This window comes from Cyrtonyx montezumae, unplaced genomic scaffold, assembly GCF_038088225.1.
Source record: "Cyrtonyx montezumae isolate F1298 unplaced genomic scaffold, pur_monq_1.0 scaffold_31, whole genome shotgun sequence".
In the NCBI taxonomy this organism is placed as follows: domain Eukaryota; kingdom Metazoa; phylum Chordata; class Aves; order Galliformes; family Odontophoridae; genus Cyrtonyx; species Cyrtonyx montezumae.
The window spans coordinates 4,284,033-4,302,749 of NW_027072036.1; the positions used below are offsets into that span (position 1 = coordinate 4,284,033).

Below are 18,717 nucleotides of genomic sequence, written 5' to 3' on the forward strand. Positions count from 1 at the left end.
CAATAAACACGGCCGTTCTCAGCTCGCGTTCCTCGGGGGGACGAACGAACGGGAACGGGGCGCGGAGTCGGCCCCGCCCCGATCGACGCGCTCGGCAATCGCGCGGCGCTGCCTGGGCCGACATGGCGGCGGGGCGGTGAGGCGATGCTGGCGTTGGGCCGCGGCCTGGTGGGGGCGGCCCGCGGGGTCCTCCCCGCAACGAGGATCGGCTGCGGGGCGGCGGGGGCCGGTGAGGGGCGGAGGAGGGGGGCAGGGAGGCGGCAAGGCGCTGGGTGTGCGGCGGTGGGGGCGGAGAGGGACGGGCTGGGCCTATGGGGCTGGGGCTGGGGCTGGTGGGCGGCCTGGGCGTTCTGAGGCGCGTGTGAAATTAGCGGTGTTGTTAATTATTAGAGGGTAATTATAGGCCAGTCAGCCTCGCCTCTGTCCCTGGAGAGGTGATGGAATAGCTTGTGCTGGATGCTAGCTGCGGAGAAATGGAAGAAAAGGAGGTTAGCAGGAGTAGCCAGCATGGGTTTGCCAAGGGGAGGTCATGTTTGACCAACCTGGTGCCTTCTGTGGTGGTGTCACTGGATGGGGGGAGGGCGGTGGGTGTAGGCTACCTTGATTTCAGCAAAGCATTCGATACTGTCTGCCGTGACATCCTTATAACAAAGCTAAAGAAGTGTGTGACAGATGAGTAGACAGTGAGGTGGGTTGAGAACAGGGGTCCGTGCTGGCTCCGGTCTTGTTCAGCATCTTCATCAGTGATCTTGATGAGGAGATAGTGGCCACCCTCAGCAAGTTTGATGATGATACGAAGTTGGGAGGATTGGCTGTGCTGCCATTCAGCAAGATCTGGACTGGCTGGAGAGCTGAGCAGTCAGAAACCAGATGAGGTTTAACAAAAGCAAGTGTAGAGTCTTGCACCTAGGGGGAATAATTGCATGCACCAGTACAGGCTGGAGACATGACCAGTACAGAGAGGGACCTGGGTGTCCTGGTGGACGACAGGTTGACCATGAGCCAGCAGTGTGCTCTCGTGGCCAACAGGGCCACAGTGAGGGTGACAGAGCACTGGCACAGGCTGCCCAGGGGAGTTGTGGGGTCGCCTCTGGAGATATTCAAGACCTGCCTGGACGCCTGCCTGTGCGACCTGGTGTAGGGAACTGCTTTGGCAGGGGGGTTGGACTCGATGATCTCTAGAGGTCCCTTCCAACCCCTACAATTCTGTGATTCCTGCTGGTCTGTGTTTGGCACAGCACAGCTCTGAGGGCTGACACAGAGCTGAACCTGGAGCAGTGCCTGTGGGGCAGGATTGCTGCACGGCTCACCATCAGGTCTGACTGCTCTGTAGAAACGTATGGGAACATGGTCCAGCAGAACTTGGTGCTGACGGGTTGGCAGTTGTCCTTGATGGTCTTAGGGGCCTCTTCTAACCTTGATAACTCTATTAAATCTTTGCTTTCTTTCCATCCAGCTTGCAGTCCTTTGATTCAGGTGGCAAGATGTTACGCCAGACCTGTGAGAAGAAGGATGAAAGGTATGTCAGGTTTAATTAGAGAGTGAAAATGATTCTAGGGACTTCACAAAGTCACTTTGTGAATCTTTCTGTGCTTCAACAATTCCTTCCAAGCTCAAATGTTACTTAGAGAATTCAGTGGTTCATGAATGCATGTGTGGTACACTGATCTTACTGGACTGTCTATCACATTGTAAATGTAGAGTGCTGAAGGCAAGAATTTGGATCCTATTTTATGCACTCAATTCCTGTCATCTCAGCTTTCATCTCTTAAGTTCTTGGTTCCTGTTCAAACCATTCTATTTTCTTTGAGTTGTTTCCTCTGATCTAGCTGGCAGCCATGTTCAGAGCTCTGACTTTGTACCACTGTTCCTCAAACGTGGATCTTTCCCTTGTAGACATCCCCAGCCATTTGGATGATCTCCCTCCAACAATGATGAAGAAAGATTATGCCAATGTCCCAATAATAAATAGGTATGATACAATGATGAAGAAAGATTATGCCAATGTCCCAATAATAAATAGGTATGATACAGTGAAAGAACATGAGCAGTCTTTTCAGAGCTTTGTGTGTGGAACCTGTTACCTGCTCAGCATTTAACTTCTGTGGTCACTGGTGTGCTCAAGTTGTTTAGAAAGTCAAATTCGCAGAGGCAGTCACTGATGAGCAGTGTCACTTTCTGCTCTACTTAATGTAAGATACAGTGAGAGTGTTTCTCTCAAGTGCTGGTTGCCCACATCTGTGGACCTTGTTGTCCACAGGAAAAAAAAGTCATATGGATGTAATAGAAATAATAATCTTAGAAATAATCCAAGCTTGTCTTGAACTCAGGTGCTGAAGAGTATATAAATGAGCAACTCAAAATGCATGACTGCTTCTAAAGTTTGGAGCCAGAGTTTCACATTTGCATGCTTTGATTGTAGAGCTGCTCGTGTGTGGTGCATGGAGAGCCCCCAGTGGTGTGAATGAGACTTTCACAGATCTCTGAAGAAGCAAGTCTTAAAAGTCATCATTTTGTCCTTGGCTCCTTAGCTTGGTGGTTAGCCTTTAGCATCCAGTTCATGTGCAGTTTTGGGATTTAATAAGACTTCACTGTGCCTGGAAACACTTCGTGCTGTTCTCTAGGGCTGCAAAACTAACTGATGTTTCTGTGATCTCAGCCATTATTTTTCATAGGGATAAAAGAATGGTTTATGTCTGACATATTTGGGAGGGGAGGAGAGTTGCTCTAAACTTGTAGAATATGACGAGAAAAAGTTATGTGTTCTGAAAACCCAACTTTATTTTTGTTTTTATACTTATTTCTAAGCTTATGGATTAATATTCCTTCTTGTAGTGTTGACGACGTAGTGAAAAGGTTACTGTCACTGGAAATGGCAAACCAGGTTAGTTTCATTGCACTTGTATAAAAGCTAGATGGATTAGCAAACACCTTTGTGTAAGACTTAACTTACACTGTTAAACACCCTACATTTACTTTCTAAGTGTTGCTCAGTAACTGCAGCTGCGGGGCTGTTACATACACTAAGGTAGTAAGTCTTGCATGCTCTTAAAGTTTATTCTGGAGTCTTCTCTTCGATGAGAATTGCATATTAAAATAAGAGAATGAAGTGTCAGACAATCACAGGAGATGCAGCTGCACTATGTCTCTGCTGAGGGTTGGGCTGTGTCACAGGAACTGGTACACTGGACCACGGATGTTCTTCAAACGACTTTTGTTTTGCTTACTTGCTTTCTGGGCATACAGAAATCAGAAAGGCATCACAAAGATCTTAACGTTTTTTGCTGCTTTCCACTTGAACTTAAAAAAATGCAAGAAGTCAAGGTTACTGCCACGTGAAATCAGCTTTAGTTCTGTGCCTTCTGCTCGTGGGAGTAGCGGGGCCTCTCCAACAGGCTTTCCTTGCAACTTTGGGAAGAGGAGTGTGCCTGGATTCTTAGTTTGAGCCCAGGCACACCCCTCTTAGTTTGGTGGTTCTGTTTTCTGCTAAAATCTTTTTGTGCTCCTTTCCTGCTGTGCTTTTGGGTTTTTTTTCTTTTTTTGCAGCACTTCTTACGCCTTTTGTGGTGGACAGGGAGGGAGTACAGCTACAAAGTCTTCATCTGGGCATTTGGGAAAAGATTTGGGATGGCTCAGACATACAGTGTTCCTCAGAAAGTTACAAGTTCTTTTGTTATTCGCAGAGGGAGAAAATGAAGATAAAGATACAGCAGCTGGTAGAGAAGGTCAGGAGGTCTCCCAGTGACAATGGCTCCTTTGAGGTGCAAAGTAAGTTAGAAGAAACAGAACCCTATTGTTGCAGCTGATCGTTCACTTTGCTTTTATTCGGCTGTTCCCACCCCATCACTTCAAGTTTCCTGAAAGAGATTTCTCCTGGTTGCTACAGGAGAGCACCTGGGAGGCAGTTGGACTTGCTCAGGGCTTGGGAATGTTGCCAGGCAATGCATTCATTCTCGGACAGAGTTCGAGTATGCTATTAGAGGGGCTGAAGACATCCAAAAGGTGCCGTGAAAACTCAGTTTGCTGCCTGCTGACAACAGGGAAATGTTGTCTCTATTTATCTGTACAAACAGTGGTCTTTGCTGGATGTGTTGGAAAGTCACTTAAGCCTTTATGGTACTGTCATGTCATTACTCAATGTGATGTGAAACTGCCCCTTTTGTCAGTGCTTGCTCGTAAGGGAGTCTTTTATGGCTCTGCTTCGTGTGGTTAGGGTAAGGCTTCTCTAAATAGCCCGTGCTGCTGCAGCCCTTTTACAGTGATGTACATCTGTCAGTTTTGTTTCCATGGCTTCTGCACCTGCAGCATTCCATCTATGACTGAATGAATTGGGCACAAAAAGGAAAGCGAACGTTGGAACTTTAGTTGAAAGATCACTCTCTCTGAGTTTGGAAACAGATTTTTCTTCCTGCCCATATGCAGCTTTTTTCTTTTTTCCTGGAACGATAAAGGATGGTGAAAGAGCCAGCACGGGTTGGTGCAGAACTGTTCACTTGACAGAGTATAATAATTTCCATAATTTTTGAAGGGATTCATTAATCTCCTCCCTGTAAAATACCTAGCCTTGCACTAAAGCTTAATGTAGTTTGGCAACATTTTCCACATCGCACCTGTAAAAGAGATTACTGAAACAAAATGATAGATTTAGCCATGGAAATCAGATTTCTCTCCGCATAGGCAAGCTCTGTCTGAAGCACAGGGTAAAGATGAAGGCCATACTGCTGTGTAAAGTCACCAATGTTTAAGAAATGCCTGTGGCTGGCTGTTGAAATTGCAATTTCTAATCAGGTTTTATACTAGTACTAGTCCTCACCTGACTTTATGTAGGTTGCATTTTGTTGTGTTTATCGTTTGCTCAGAAGGCTGTGCAGTACTGTTGGCTGTTGTGCAGTGGGTACCCATAAGAACAGCAGTGTAGTTTGAAGGGAATGCAGATGATAGTGTCTCACACAGCTCCTCCTGTCTGTCCTTTACAGCTGCTATACTGACTGCCAAGATACGCACTTTGGAGGAACATCTTCAGAGGCATCCCAAGGTAACTACCTGTCATTTGAGTCTGAGACAGCAGATGTTCAGATTGTTTTCTGAGTTGAGAACAAAAGGATTTTAATGCTGAGGGTTACACCTTTCCTAAGATGGTCCATAAAGCAGCAGTAACTGCTCCTTGTTGGCAGCCTGGGAAACTGCTGGCTCAGTTCCAGCTACATTCTCATCAACGGAAATGTGGAATATCATCTTTTTGGTTACTGGATTGTTGGAGGTGGCTGAGCAGATACCTTGGAGCAAGACTCAGCTAAATCTGCAGATCAGGGTTTCATTGCTTAGCTGTCAGCATAACCAGTGTGATCACTTCAGCCATGTTCTCCCTGTGTTCTACTTTTAAAAACATTTAGTGGACGGGACTGTGTTAATGTCATAATGGCTGTTTCCCTGTCTAAAACTACATGGGTTTGAAGCCCAAATGCAAAACATCACAAGTGTACTTTTATGAACAAGATCTACTGAAGATTCCTAATGCTGTTGAAAAGGTAAGGAGCAGACTAATGGGCTGCGTTTGAAAACAGCTTGTAACTATTAGCTAATCATAAAAGCTTGAAGGGCAAAACAGAAGAGAATTTGGTTTTAAGAACACAGAAGTTGTACCGAATGTTTCAGCAGAGAAGACCTTCTGGAAGTACTTGAATCGAGCCTGGTTTTAGATGAACTGCTTGCAGAGTATAGGGAGATTGCTTCTGTGAGAGAGAGCCTTGAGTGGCATGGACCAAGCTGTGCATATTCTCTTCCAAGGAACAAATCAAACTGTCGAATAGAGCCCAGTCAGATTTTATTTTCACATTTAAATTCTGGAAAATAGAAATAATAATAATATATTTTCTAAAAGTAAAAGCCTGTGTTATTTCTGGAATTATCCATGTCAGGGGAAGCAGAGCTTTTAGCCAGTAGACTTCCACTGCATTCCTTTCCTCCAAGACATTGAAGCTTGGAGAAAGCAATTGAAAAGTAAATTAAGTCTTCCTGAATCTTCTTGTAGTGACCTAATGTTCTTGCAATATCTGCTAAGAAAAATTGCTCTCAGATACTGTCCTTAACCTGATTGTGTCCTTTTAGCCATAATCTGCTCTGTTCTGAGTAATTTATTGGGATGGAAGTGCAATCTATCTACAATCTAGTGAACATTAAGTCTTTTGCAGGACAAAAATAACCGTCGTTGCATGCTGATGGCCGTGGATCGCCGGAACAAACTGCTTGCATATCTTCGCCGTGTCCGCTACGATGTCTTTGAGAACACCTGCAAGCAGCTGAACATCCAGTATACACTGCCCCCTGCCTACTCCAGGAGGGTCACCAAGCGCTGGGTTGCTAAGAAGGCTTTCTGTATCAAGGTATGGAGCGAGCCAGAGAGAAAGCTGTATGGCTGGGGCAGAAAAAATCTCGTAGAGGGCACAATAGCAGTCAGAAGCTGATAGGTAAAAGTCCTTTAAATCAGTGTTGTAGATTTGAGGAGACAAGTGATAATGTAATGTCTGTTGTGCTCAGCAAAGAGCTCTCTGAAAGGTGGTGATGCAGTGAAACACGTGCTGAGGATGTACTGTGCTTAAGAGCCTCAAGTTGAGCTGCTAGTTTGTGCAGAGATGTACGATTCGGTGTGGCTTTTTCTCAAAGGTGATAGGTAAAAATATTAAATATGATGGCAGTTTTAGAACAGAAATGTGGATATGGCCATTGCCTGTTCTCATTTACTCTGAATATATTGATGTAACTGAGCAGAATCAAAAAGCTCAACGATGCCATCAGTCTAGAAATACTAAATTTCAATCCAATAAAATTATAAGTGAGGCTCTGGATAGCTATAGCCCAGTACTTCAGAAAGGTATCCTAAATTACAGGCTATTTGCAGGCCCCTAGGAAGATGGAGCTGATCTCACTGGAACACACTGCATGCCTTCTGGCCTCTGCTGCAGGAACTCAGGCCTCCATGTGTTGCATCGAGCAGTGGTGGTGGAATGGCAGCAGTGGGCAAAGGACACCTTTGTCCTTCCCTTTCTTTCACATTCTTACCTTCTTTCTGCAGGTTTTCCAGGAAGCCCGGAAGATGAAAGCAGAAGAGAGGATGAAGTACAGAAAAAGGTGGCAAGCGAGAGCCAGAGCTGCAAAGGAGAAGCAGGCTCAGGGCGAGGGGACACCTGTGTAGCAGCACCTTGGTCTGTGGTGCAGCCAGCCTCTCCACAAATAAAGAGCTCCCAAAAGGCACACGGCCCCTTTGCTTATGTGCACGCGTGATCGTGAGTACCCAGAGTAGTGCAACGAGTGTTTCAGAGGCTTGCACTGAATTGCTTCCTCAGATTATGTCCAGAGATGTTGTTTTATGCTGAGAAGAGTTCTGGGGTGTCATCCACGGCTTTATGAAGGCAGTGATGCCTCTGAGTGACAGAGGCACGGGGTGCCCCCCATGGGCAGCCCGAGCTGGTGGAGTAGTGCTGTCCAGCAGCATCAAACAAACCCGAGCTCCCTGCGGCAGCCGCACGCACCCTTAGGGTGACGACGCGAAGCTCTGAGGCGAGCTCCCGTGTAATTGCCCTAATTACGGCCGCCATCCCATCCTCACCCAGCGAGCGGCGCCGCGCTCAGCCCAGCCCCCACCCGCCAAGACGGCGCCTCCTGATTGGCCGAGCCGTTGCCAAGTGACGGCGGCCGGCGGCAAGCGACCGGAGCCATGTCGGCGCGGACGCTGCCGCTGCTGTTCCTCAACCTGGGCGGAGAGATGCTCTACATCCTGGACCAGCGGTTGCGTGCCCAGAGCATCCCCGGCGAGAAGGCCCGCAAAGGTAAGCGGCCCCGTTCGAGGCCCTACCGAGCCCCGGCTGCCCGCGTCGGGTCTGTGGGGCGGGGGCCGTGAGGGGCCGAGCGTCGGGGCCGGGATGCGGCCTCCCCCGAGCAGCAGCGGGCCGTGAGGAGGAGAGGATGGGCTCTGGAAGCACTCAGCAGCGGGCCTGGTGCCCCCGCCTCGCTGCTCCTGTCAGGCTTCTGCCAAACCAGCTAGCAGATCTGTTGTTGCTTCTCACGTGGTCAGTTTCTTGGTAATCACTCCCTTAGCAACGCAGGAATGGGCATAGATATGCTCACCGTGGAAAGACAGAGCTGTAGAGCATCACACAGCCGTAGAATATTTCAGTGTGTCGTCTGAAGGAGCCTTGGGGACGTGGTTTCCTCCCCACGGTGTCACAGCTCTGTCACAGAAGTTGGTCACGTGTCCCCGTTGCCTGAAAATAAAGCCCTCTAAGTTAAATAAATTTCACAGTGTTTTTGTGCGAGTGATTGTTGGAAGGTGTTACTGAAGGTAATTTGTGAGAGGTGTTCAGTGGGATAGAGCTGGCTGTGCTCAGGAGGGGATCTGGCTGCTCACCCTCCCTGCTGCTGGTCGTACAGCTCTCGGTTTGTAGCTCAGACTGAACGTGGCATGGTGAATATGGGGGCAGCTGAGCGAGGTCTGCACCATCCCTGCATGGATTTTAGTGTTACAAAACAAAAAGGGCATTGGTACTACTACTTTACTGAGATGTCATCTTCACTGAGGTGTTTCTTAATGCTTAGAACTGTTCACTGAACTATTGTACACCAACAAGTGCAAAAAAAGAACCAGTTGAAAACTTTCCAAGCCAAAGGCAAACAACACTTAAGTTTCAATCCAGGATGAAATTATTAGCTCCAGGATTTTTCCAAGGGAAGAGCAGGGTTTCATCGAGCAGGGTTTCATCTGCTGTGTGTGAAAGGTGAAGTAACAGAAGGGCATCAGGTAACAGCAGAGTTCTTTCTTCCTAAGCACAGAATGCTGATAAGAAAATGCTGATGAGAAAAATCAAGAGCATTAGTTAGATTATTTTTTTATTTCTTTTGTCCTCCTCAAATCTCCCGTTCTTACTTCTTGAACTGATGTTTTTGTTTTGTATGCTTCGTGTAGATGAATGGACAGATGTGGACAGGAAACGAGGTACTGTAATCTTTTGGCTGCATGCACAGCACCACTACATGCACACACATGAGGCTCTTTGTACGTGAACATGCTGTATGCTGTTCTGCAGCCCTCCAGTGATGGTGTCAGGGAGGAGAGAGAGTCTTTAAAAGATGCTTTAACTACAAATAGGAAATATTTCCAAATCAAGTCACTTAAAATTAAAAAAAAAATTTTTAAGGCAATTTGATAATATAATCAAGGTGATGTCTGTAAACAGATCATAACCTTTTATCATAGCTGTTTTTCTAGCCCAGATTATGCTCGTGTTTTGCTAACATCATATCAATGTGAGCAAATACTTGTGTCAGCATTGTGAAGTTTGTTCTTCTGCTTACTGGCAGGAATGCTACCTATACTGCATTTCTCTGAGATTATTTCTAATTTGCTGTTTAGGGTTTTGAAGAGTGAACTCCAGGAGAGATGTGAGGTATTTCCATCCAGCTGTTGCCCATCCCTGCTGGTGGTCACCATGCTTGCAGCAGAGTGATCACAAAGGAGCGTGTGGCCACGCTTCAGCCATGCTCATCTTGGCTTGAATGATCACTGGAGATGGTTTGAGCTCAGGTTTTGCAGTGGAGGAACTGGAGTGTGATTTTCTCCTAGACTCTGCCTTGAAATGGTGGCCTGCAGGGAAGGGGTGCAGCAAGCAGCTGGATGAGAAAGTAAATCTCTTAAACGATCACATTTTTTTCTGCCAAGTGAACACTAGTACGACTGCCAGTGTCTCTAAGCAGCTCTCTTTTGAGAGAGATCAGGGTTATGATTTGACTTTTGTTTTTCTCAAAAGAAGTCATCTGTGAGTTTTGAACATTTACTGAAGGTGAATACTAATACCTTGGAGTTCTCCCCCAGTTCTTTGCAACCATCGCCTGCTGTTTCTAAGAACATGCTTTTCCAGCATTTAATATCTCAGAAATATAAAAGATTACATGTTCCTCTCTTTTATCACATCCAAAAGTGGAGATAAGTTTCACAAAATCCTGCTTTATCAGATTCGGATGGTAAAGGCACAGAGATAGATCTCTTGTTGACAAATCAGAGTTTCTTGTGGGAGAAAAAGGCCCTGCCTGTGAGCACTGCTCTCAGTGTGATCTCTGAAACGTGACCATAGAGCAGCCAGCAGAAGCTCAGGCTGAGGGCAGCCAGCAAGGCACTGCCCACATCAGCTTTGTTAGGAGCTATAGACCTACTGCAGACAGAGTGTGTGACTGCTTCGGACTCGTACCATTCCCTTCACTGTCTTGAGTGTCCTTGGAGAAGCATGAGCACAATCCAGATGTAAAGACTGCAGTCCCATGTCATGCATACGAGCCATGTTCCGTGACGGCGCAGTAGGCGTTGGGATGTGTCTGTCTGCAGTGACATGACACATGCGGGCAAAATCCGCTGTAATCCTCAGCTTATCTTCTGTCCATTGCATTGTCTGTACTCGGTTTCCCTCTCCCCATCCCAGTTGATGAAATCCCCCTCTGCTAAATTGCTTTTCTGCTATGTTGCTTGGCGTGCCATTACCCCTGAGCTAACACTCCTTTCTTTTTTATTTTCCATTGTTAGAACGGTGTAAATAAGTCCTTAGGGACTGCCTGTGCTCCCAGATCTCTTTGCTGTGTCATTATCGAGTGTACCTTGTGAGGTCTGCCCTTCACTGTGATATTTTATGTCTTTCTCAGTGATCTTCATAGCCAGTACGAGAGATTTTAACTTAAGAAGATAATCTTTAAGACTTCTCATACAGTTAATACAGTTCTGATTCCACTCTGAACATCTCCCAGCTGCAGCTGCGTACTGTGAGATTGTTTGTCTCCTGGCAGCACTGGTTATTAGTGACCCTCCTAAGACGGAGAAGTCTTTGTGCAGACAACACACGTGGAAAACTTAAGAAAAAAATAATTTTCTCGATTGCATGCAGAATTTATATATGATAATGCATAGTATTTGATTTTCTCCATTGAAAGCAGTGAGGATTTTTGCACCACGCTGCAGTAGAGGTTGCTTTGTGGCCGGTTTATCTGAAAAGGGTGGAAGAGGAGGGAATTATGTTCCACTTGTAGTGAGGCTCATTTTTAATCCACACTTGAGGAGGCACTCGCCCTCTGGAAGACAGCTGTCAGCGTCCAGGTGCTCAGTATCTATGACATGCCTAGCAGCATTCCCTAGGTAATAATCATCTAAGAAAAGATGAAGTGAGTGGTACATTAACTTTGCTTTGCTTTTTCATTGTTGCTTCCCCTGAGATGTCTCTAATCCATAAGAATTAGCTATCATTACAAGCTTCAGGAGCAGTGATCTGCTTAGGGAAATTCATGCTTGCACAATGATCTCTGAGTGGAAATTGATTTTTTTCCAGTGTTTTTTGATAGAGAAATAAATGTTTGTTTATGGTACCACTGTAGAATGCATCATGTACACGATAAAGGCACTGAATCCAGCAGGAAAGCTGAGGTGCTGTCTGCTCGAGTCACTGCAAAAATGCTCTGTATCTTCTTTGCATTAAAAGCTTGTGAAGCAGAGCACAGACCTTACATTCAGCACTCCCAATCCCCACCTCATCTTCAGTAAGTCGTGGAAACGTGTCACCTCTAAATTCATTCAGGATGAAGCGCTGGTGGGGAAGTGCAGCGTTCTCAGCTGTTGATCTGTGCCAGTGTTCTCAGCTCCTGGCTGGCCCTGCATGGGTCACAGCACAGTGAATGCACCCTTAAATACCTGTCGGTCATGATATGGTTAACACAAGCTCAAGGGACTTCAAATCATTCCAGGGCTTCTGTTTAGAAGGGAAAAACAGACTGACAGTGTTAACGCCAAAAAGGGAACAGGGAGAGAGAGTTAGCTATGGTTTGTAAAGAAAAAACAGTGTAAAAAAATCCAGACTGATGCAAAATAGTCTTAGGAAGCAGAACTGTAGCTTTTCCAGATAATACATGCCAGCATAGCCTGTAAACAAAATTATTTCAAAAGAGGAAAGTGCTAGCTGTTGCTGTAAAAACAAGACAACAAACTCAGCCTTATTCCCACTGGAAAACAAGGTTTGTTGTCTGCAGCTCGGAAACATTTCTGCCTCAGGGGACAATCAGCAGAAATCATGCTGCTTGCTTAGAACAACATGGCATTGAGAGAAGTGCCTGAATTAAGGATGGTGTTCCCCGTCCTGCTCCTGGTGTGGCTCTGCACCCACTGCTCGTGGTGTCGTGTGAGCCCTCACAGCCATCAGTGTCCAGGTTCTCTGTGCGGAAGGACGAGGTGAGCACTGCGTTCCTGAAGCAGAAACAGATACTCTCTGTCTTTACAGTTATGAATGACATCATCACAACCATGTTCAATAAAAAATTTATGGAAGAGCTGTTTAAACCACAGGAACTCTATTCCAAGAAAGCTCTGAGAACTGTGTATGACCGGCTAGCTCATGCTTCAATCATGAGACTGAACCAGGCGAGCATGGATAAGGTAAAACTGATCTGTGTGGTCCTTGCTGTTCTCCTTCAATGCTGTTTGCAGCTTGCTGTGATTGGGAAGCATTTTGTAACGAACCTCTTTCCACTGGATTTCTTTGTGAAAATGTCTATAAGCTGGGAAAACTTGGGAGAAAATCTGTAGTAGTTCTGCATAATTCGGCACCTTACGTGGAAATCCTCAGTTCGGAGGTTCATATGTAAGTGATTTTAGATGTTCACGAAGCACACTTTATCAGATTTTTTTATATCTAAAAAGCCTATACGTATATATATGTAAATATATATACATTTGCATTGACACTTGCTATTTTCAATTACAGGCAGAAGAACTCCTGCCTGCAAACAGTTATCTGGTGGTAAAAGAAAAATGTTACAAGAACTTGCATCCCTGTCAGAGCTATACCCTGGTGTCAGTATTGTTGAAATTGCCACTAGTGTCAAAGACTGCTGGAGAGACCTACAGGAGGGATGGCAGTGTCCTTGTAGAGGTGTTATTTTCTTGGGAAACAAAGCTAAAATGGTTTCCTTACCCTTAAGCAGATGCCAAAAGAAAAATATGTCTAGAGCCCTTTCTGCACGAGCGTGGAATTGTTGATGTGTGTGCTGCAGTGGAATGAAAATCCCTTGTGTTACTTTGCAGCTGTATGACCTCATGACTATGGCTTTCAAGTACCAAGTCCTGCTGTGTCCCCGGCCCAAAGACATCCTGCTGGTCACCTTCAATCACCTGGATGCCATCAAGGATTTCATCTGCGATTCCCCTGGCATCCTGAACCAAGTGGATGAAACTTTCCGACAGCTGATTGAAGTAAGACTCCTTAGCAGGATGGTGGAATACACAGAGAGATTTTCCTCCTCCAAGTTGGTCTTTGGGACTGACTGCTGCATCAGGCAGTGCCCCATCCAGTGTAGAGCTCCATACAGCTCTGCATGTCACACACAGTACCCTTACAGCACCTCACTTTGGGGTGTTTCTCTTCCAGATGTACAGCTGTCTCTCTGCTGGTGAATTTCAGCTGATCAGGCAGACGCTCCTCATATTTTTTCAGGACATGCACATAAGGGTAAGAGTCTGATGGAGCAGATCAGTTAGAGCTGAAGGAAGTTTGGGTATGAAAGTATCTCGTTATAATCACACTACCTTTGGTTTTGTTACTTATGCTTTTTGGCCATCTTAATGTGCTTGTAATTTCAGTCTTTGTAATTTCACACACTAATACAATAATAATTCTAAGACGTTCTGGGGGAAAAAAAAACTAATTGCTTATTTCAAAAGTGACTGTGTAGAACAATTCTCGATTCAGGTTTTCATTAGTTTCAAGTATATATGTTTTTAGTAGGCACTTGTTATGGAACTAAGAACCTCAAGCTTGAGGCTGTGGGCCTTGATACTCTGTAAATAAATTGATCATACTCAAATGCATGAAGTGTACACTTCTTTTTATACTGGATCAAGTGTACCTGTCCTCTAGACTACAGTTATACATTACTGGCTTTGGCCCAGATCAGTCTTTGTGCACATCAGAATCGCTAGGAAACCAATCCCAGTCTAGGCAGGAAGACTCCAGAGAACTTGGAACAGAAGACATGCAGCTGATTTTCTAGAAGATTCTTTTGCAGGTCTCTATCTTTCTGAAGGATAAAGTGCAGAACTCCAATGGTCGCTTTGTGCTGCCGATATCGGGCCCTGTTCCTTGGGGTACAGAAGTTCCAGGACTCATCAGGTGAATACTATTCACAACACCTTGCGTGTGTGGCTGCTCAGAAAGGAGCACTTAGTGCCAGAAGTGTAATGGGAGTCAAGTTTAGAGTGCCAGCCATGTTGCATGGGTGGCTGAACCTCCTCTGAGTTATTTATAGGGCAAGGTTTGGGACTGTCACCCAGCAATGAGATACTAATGGTGTGTCTGCCATTCCCTGCTCCAGTAAATTATCTGTTGATCACTTATCCTTTAAAATAGATATTTATAAGTGTACAGAAGAGCATTGTATTCCTTTTTTTTTTTTTTTTTTTTGTAATCAGTGCTGAAAATCAGTAACAGATGGATTACTTATGTTTCAATATTGGTTGTTTTTAAGGATGTTTAATCGCAATGGAGATGAAATTAAAAGAGCCGAGTTCACCACTGGTGGAAATTATGTCACTCCACAAAGGGAAGGATCTTTTGAACTTTATGGAGACAGAGTCCTCAAACTTGGAACAAATATGTAAGTCATTTTTGTCCTACATAGAAATATGAAGTAAATGCTGATTATGGATTTGCTCAGAAGCATGTCTTCAGTCTTGTATATTTATTTTTGCATCTTTGACTATCAGCTAACTCAGCTACTTTACAGAGTGACTGTCTAAAACAAAACACACAGATAAATACGTGTAAAGAGCTGTGGGAAGGAGCCACAGTTTGATTCATGACTATAACAGAGCTGAAAATAGTGTTCTCATCGTGTAGCACACGTTCTGTGAATTGGAATTTAAGCTTAAATGCATTCATGGAATATTTTTTGTCCTTCGTATTTATCATAGGTAATTTTTCCATTTTCAGAATAAGAGTCAGTAATGTTTGTTCTTGCAGCTTTGTTGCTTACGTGTTTTAATGCCACAATACCCTGTAAAACAGAACTGTAACTTCTCCTCTCAGTAGCTTCCAGTCTTCAGAAAGAATATCTGAAATCATATTTAGGTATCACAAATAGATAACAGGTGGTTTTCCTCATGTGTTCTTCTCTGTAGGTACAGTGTTAGTCGGCCAGCAGAGACACACACGTCAGGATCATCCAAAACCTTGGCATCCAGTGCAAAGGTTAATGTTCCTCTGATCCTGTCACAACTCGTGTCCCCAGCAGCAGTGTGTGTCAGAAGTCCTGTGGGTGGTCACACATGGGAGAGTGCTTTTCTCTGGGCAGTTTCACTGCACCCATCAGATTTTACCTTCTGTCTCCCCATCTCTTTATCGTTGGGGTCACTGGATCACACACACGCTGAGCTTCTCCAACTCATTCACCAGACAGCTGCATTCCCTTCTCTTTTGTTAATCTCCTTTCTTATATAACAACAACCATTGTTTTAATCTGCGCTTCGGTGCTTTCTGTTTTACTCATTTCTCCAAGCCTCAGCTGTTCCCCATGACCCCATCTGAGTGAGGCTGTGGCCATGCTTTCCTGAGTAACAGCAGACACAAGCTGATGAAGTGGCCTACTGAAATCTTGCTTCCTCTTGTAATTTCTTCAGAAAACAGGAAGCTGGCTTTGCTGATTCCTCAGCTCTTTGATTTAGCTGGAAAACTCTCTTGTCCTGGGCCTATACATTCAAACAACCATTTAAAATATACAGCTGATAATGACGAGTTGCCCATACCATTAACAGTGTGTAAATGTGTTTGTGTATACGTTAGAATATAGTAACACTGTGACTCCTCTTTTTTCCTGGTAATGTGACCAGGATTGCTGAACCTGTTGCTGTTTTCTGCAGGAGAATATAGTCCCTAACCCTCTTGCTAAAGAAGAACTGAACTTCTTGGCCAGGCTGCTGGGAGGTCTGGAGACCAAGAAACCTGGTGGCAGCGAGACAGGATTTCGGCTGAATTTATTCACAACAGATGAGGAGGAGGAGTATGCTTGAGCTGGCTCTGGTTTGGGTTTGTGGTTTAGTGACACGTGGACAAGTCCTGGAGACTGAAGCTGATCCTTATCAGCTTTAGGGACAGAGTAGAAGCCTTTTTAGTATTTTCTTATCCAGGTCTCGATATTCCCTGCAGGAACAAAAGAGGAGCAGTTTATCTGACTTCTTTTTAAGGACTCAAAGAGGAAAGGGATTTGTGTTCCTAGTTTTTCTGTGGTGCAAGGTCTCGTACTGCCTTCAGGTGAGGCTGGAGGTCAGCAGCAGTGACAGCCTGAGCTGAGGTCCCATCACAGACCAGGTGTGTGACCTGCACCCTTCAGCACACTTAGCTTTTCTGTGCCCCAGACACTCATTTCAGAGAGAAGAATGTGTCTTAACAGACAGGAGTTGAGGAAGCAGAGCGCTGCAGCACCGAAGCCCCCTCCTGGCAGGGAGGTACTGCTCTACATTTAGCATCAAGCAACCCAAATCAGGGATCAGTCTCCGACATGGTATCAGCATCCCAGTTTGCCTGGTAGGAACAGGAATGCTGCCTAAATCTCTCACCTGTAGGAGCCTCGGGAACGCTTAGCACTTCCGTGCCTGGACAAACGAAAAACTGCTGACTTTCTGCGGTGTGGGTGGGATGTGACAGTATGACATCACATTAAGCACTCTTCATGTTTTCAATCAAGACAGGCGGCGCTGACGAGACCTGAGGAGTTATCTTACAAGGTTGTGAACATAGAAGCCACCGAGGTACGTCCACTGCAGTTCACTTACACTCTAACCACTCCTCCTCTGCTACGAAAAGAGCTCTGCCCAGCGCCGGTCGCTGCCCTCGGGGCTGACTCTGTGTCTCCGCACAGGAGCCGGCGCGGCGGGCGGAGCTGGAGCGCATCCTGGGGGACCTGGAGGTGGCGGAGCCGGTGGCGGAGAGCTGCGGGAAGGGCGAGGACCTGCTGGCGCTGATGGACGGGCTGTGAGCCATTAAAGGCGTTCCTCCCAGCCTGCCTCCGAGCCGCCGGGCGGGGCGGGGCGGGGCCGAGCGGGGCAGCGCGCAGGCGGGGCCGCCCCTTCCTGCCGCCGGGCCGGGCGGTGAGTGGGCTGGGGGTGCGTGGGGTGCGCGCGTGTGCGCGGGAGGGTGGGTGTGCGGAGGGGGAGCGAGCAGCGAGCGGGGCGGGGGTGCGTGCGGCCTGCGGGGGGGAGGGGGAGCTGGGTGCGTGGGGTGGGAGTTGGTGTGTGATTGCGGGGGGTGCGAGGGCAGCGTGCAGGTGGATGTGCGAGGGAAGGGGCAGCGAGCACCTCCGTGTGCAGAGGGAGGGAGGTAGTGAGCACCCTCGCGTGCAATGGGATGGTGAGAGCGAGCACGCCGTGTGCAAGGGGAGAAAGCAGTGAGTGCTCCTGTGTGCAGAGGGCTGGTGTGGATGTACAAGAGCGTGCCATGCTCCCACGGCTGCAGTGAAGCACGTGCTGGTTGGTGCCCGGTCCCAGAGGTCGAGGTGCTGGTGGAGCACGGCGCAGCGTCTCCTGTTCCTCCGCTGCAGCCGCACCATGGAGGTCAGCCACTCGGTCAAGGAGCGCACCATCGCCGAGAACAGCCTGGTCATCCTGCTGCAGGGCCTGCACGGCCACATCACCACCGTGGACCTCCGTGACGAGAGCACGGCCACGGGGCGCGTGGCCAACGTGGACGCCTTCATGAACATGCGCCTGGCCCAGGTGACCTTCACAGACAGGCGAGGGGCGGTGTCACAGCTGGACGAGATCTTCGTGACCGGCAGGAACGTGCGCTACGTGCACATCCCCGCCGAGGTGGACATCAGGGCCACCATCGAGCGGCAGCTGCAAGCCATCCACCGCGTGCGCTACTTCGGGGGCCGCGACAAGGGCAGGAGGGAGTTCCCTCGCGCCAAGCACAGATGAGCCCTGCTGCCTCCTCGCTGGGACACGGAGTTTTTCATCACTGAACCACCCATCTTCAAAGGGCTGGTGACCCGCAGCCCCCTCCCCGTGCAACTGCCAGCTACTCCTCTATCTTTCTTCTTACAGTTTTTCAGCTCTCAAACAAAGCCCTTTTGGCCACAATGCACGGCTCTGCAGTGATCCTTGGCTGTAGCCTCCCCCAGCTCCAGGGGTCCCGGCCGCCTGCAGGGCACCACGAGCCTCATCCTGAGGGTGGGAGAGGGGTACAGGGGGACCCCTGGGGTGCGGGCAGGCAGCGGGGCCGGGGGGAAGGAGCTGCTTTGCTCAGGGCTTGCCCCGTTCCTGTTCTTCTCGCACGTTCCCCGACTCCCTTGGCCCTGCAGGCACCGATGCTGTGCTCACCCCCTGCCCAGCCCCGAGAACCTCGCACGGGGTCGCTCGCCGTTGCTATGGCGGTGGGCAGTGCGCCTGCGCGGCTGGACGGGGCGGGGCTTGCGGCGAAAGCATCCGTCTGTCATCCAGTCGCAGCGCACCGCAAGTTCCCGCCCGTCCGCCAATCCGCTGGAAGAACAGGCGCCAATCAGCGGAGAGAGTCATCCCGCGTCAGCCAATCGGCCTTCCCCTATCTCCTTCGCGCGACAGCCAATCAGAGCTCGCCGCCCACCCAGCTGTCGCCATTTGTCTTCCTGCCAATCACAACCGGCTCTGGCTCTGCTGCCCAATCAGCG

The 18,717-nt window shown here is 47.6% G+C and overlaps 2 protein-coding genes across 3 annotated transcripts; both read left to right on the forward strand.

Moving 5' to 3' along the window:
• The first annotated feature begins 136 nt into the window (after positions 1-136).
• On the forward strand, positions 137-7,251 carry MRPS15 (mitochondrial ribosomal protein S15). Its single transcript, XM_065744583.1, has 8 exons — positions 137-229; positions 1,457-1,519; positions 1,897-1,972; positions 2,836-2,884; positions 3,684-3,768; positions 4,977-5,035; positions 6,192-6,383; positions 7,073-7,251. Exons 1-8 carry the CDS (start codon positions 145-147, stop codon positions 7,190-7,192), a joined length of 729 nt encoding a protein of 242 aa, XP_065600655.1. The 5' UTR covers positions 137-144; the 3' UTR covers positions 7,193-7,251.
• Positions 7,252-7,699: 448 nt separating this feature from the next.
• On the forward strand, positions 7,700-17,990 carry OSCP1 (organic solute carrier partner 1). Of its 2 annotated transcripts, XM_065744385.1 has the most exons (12): positions 7,700-7,826; positions 8,960-8,989; positions 12,303-12,457; positions 13,106-13,273; positions 13,449-13,529; positions 14,086-14,189; positions 14,545-14,673; positions 15,197-15,266; positions 15,935-16,074; positions 16,759-16,822; positions 16,933-17,045; positions 17,500-17,990. In XM_065744385.1, exons 1-12 carry the CDS (start codon positions 7,715-7,717, stop codon positions 17,987-17,989), a joined length of 1,656 nt encoding a protein of 551 aa, XP_065600457.1. In that variant the 5' UTR covers positions 7,700-7,714; the 3' UTR covers position 17,990. The 2 variants fall into 2 exon arrangements, with proteins under 2 accessions (XP_065600457.1, XP_065600456.1); XM_065744384.1 differs by lacking the exons at positions 8,960-8,989; positions 17,500-17,990 and having other exon boundaries at positions 7,715-7,826; positions 16,933-17,158.
• Positions 17,991-18,717: the final 727 nt, after the last annotated feature.

Excerpts from the sequence above, each read along its gene's own strand:
- MRPS15 (XM_065744583.1), top strand. The coding sequence starts at position 145 with ATGCTGGCGTTGGGCCGCGGCCTGGTGGGGGCGGCCCGCGGGGTCCTC. Across the intron at positions 1,973-2,835 it reads AATGTCCCAATAATAAATAG|TGTTGACGACGTAGTGAAAA; the intron begins GTATGATACAAT and ends TCCTTCTTGTAG. Across the intron at positions 3,769-4,976 it reads TGGCTCCTTTGAGGTGCAAA|CTGCTATACTGACTGCCAAG; the intron begins GTAAGTTAGAAG and ends TGTCCTTTACAG.
- OSCP1 (XM_065744385.1), top strand. The coding sequence starts at position 7,715 with ATGTCGGCGCGGACGCTGCCGCTGCTGTTCCTCAACCTGGGCGGAGAG. Across the intron at positions 13,530-14,085 it reads TTCAGGACATGCACATAAGG|GTCTCTATCTTTCTGAAGGA; the intron begins GTAAGAGTCTGA and ends ATTCTTTTGCAG. Across the intron at positions 14,674-15,196 it reads CTCAAACTTGGAACAAATAT|GTACAGTGTTAGTCGGCCAG; the intron begins GTAAGTCATTTT and ends TCTTCTCTGTAG.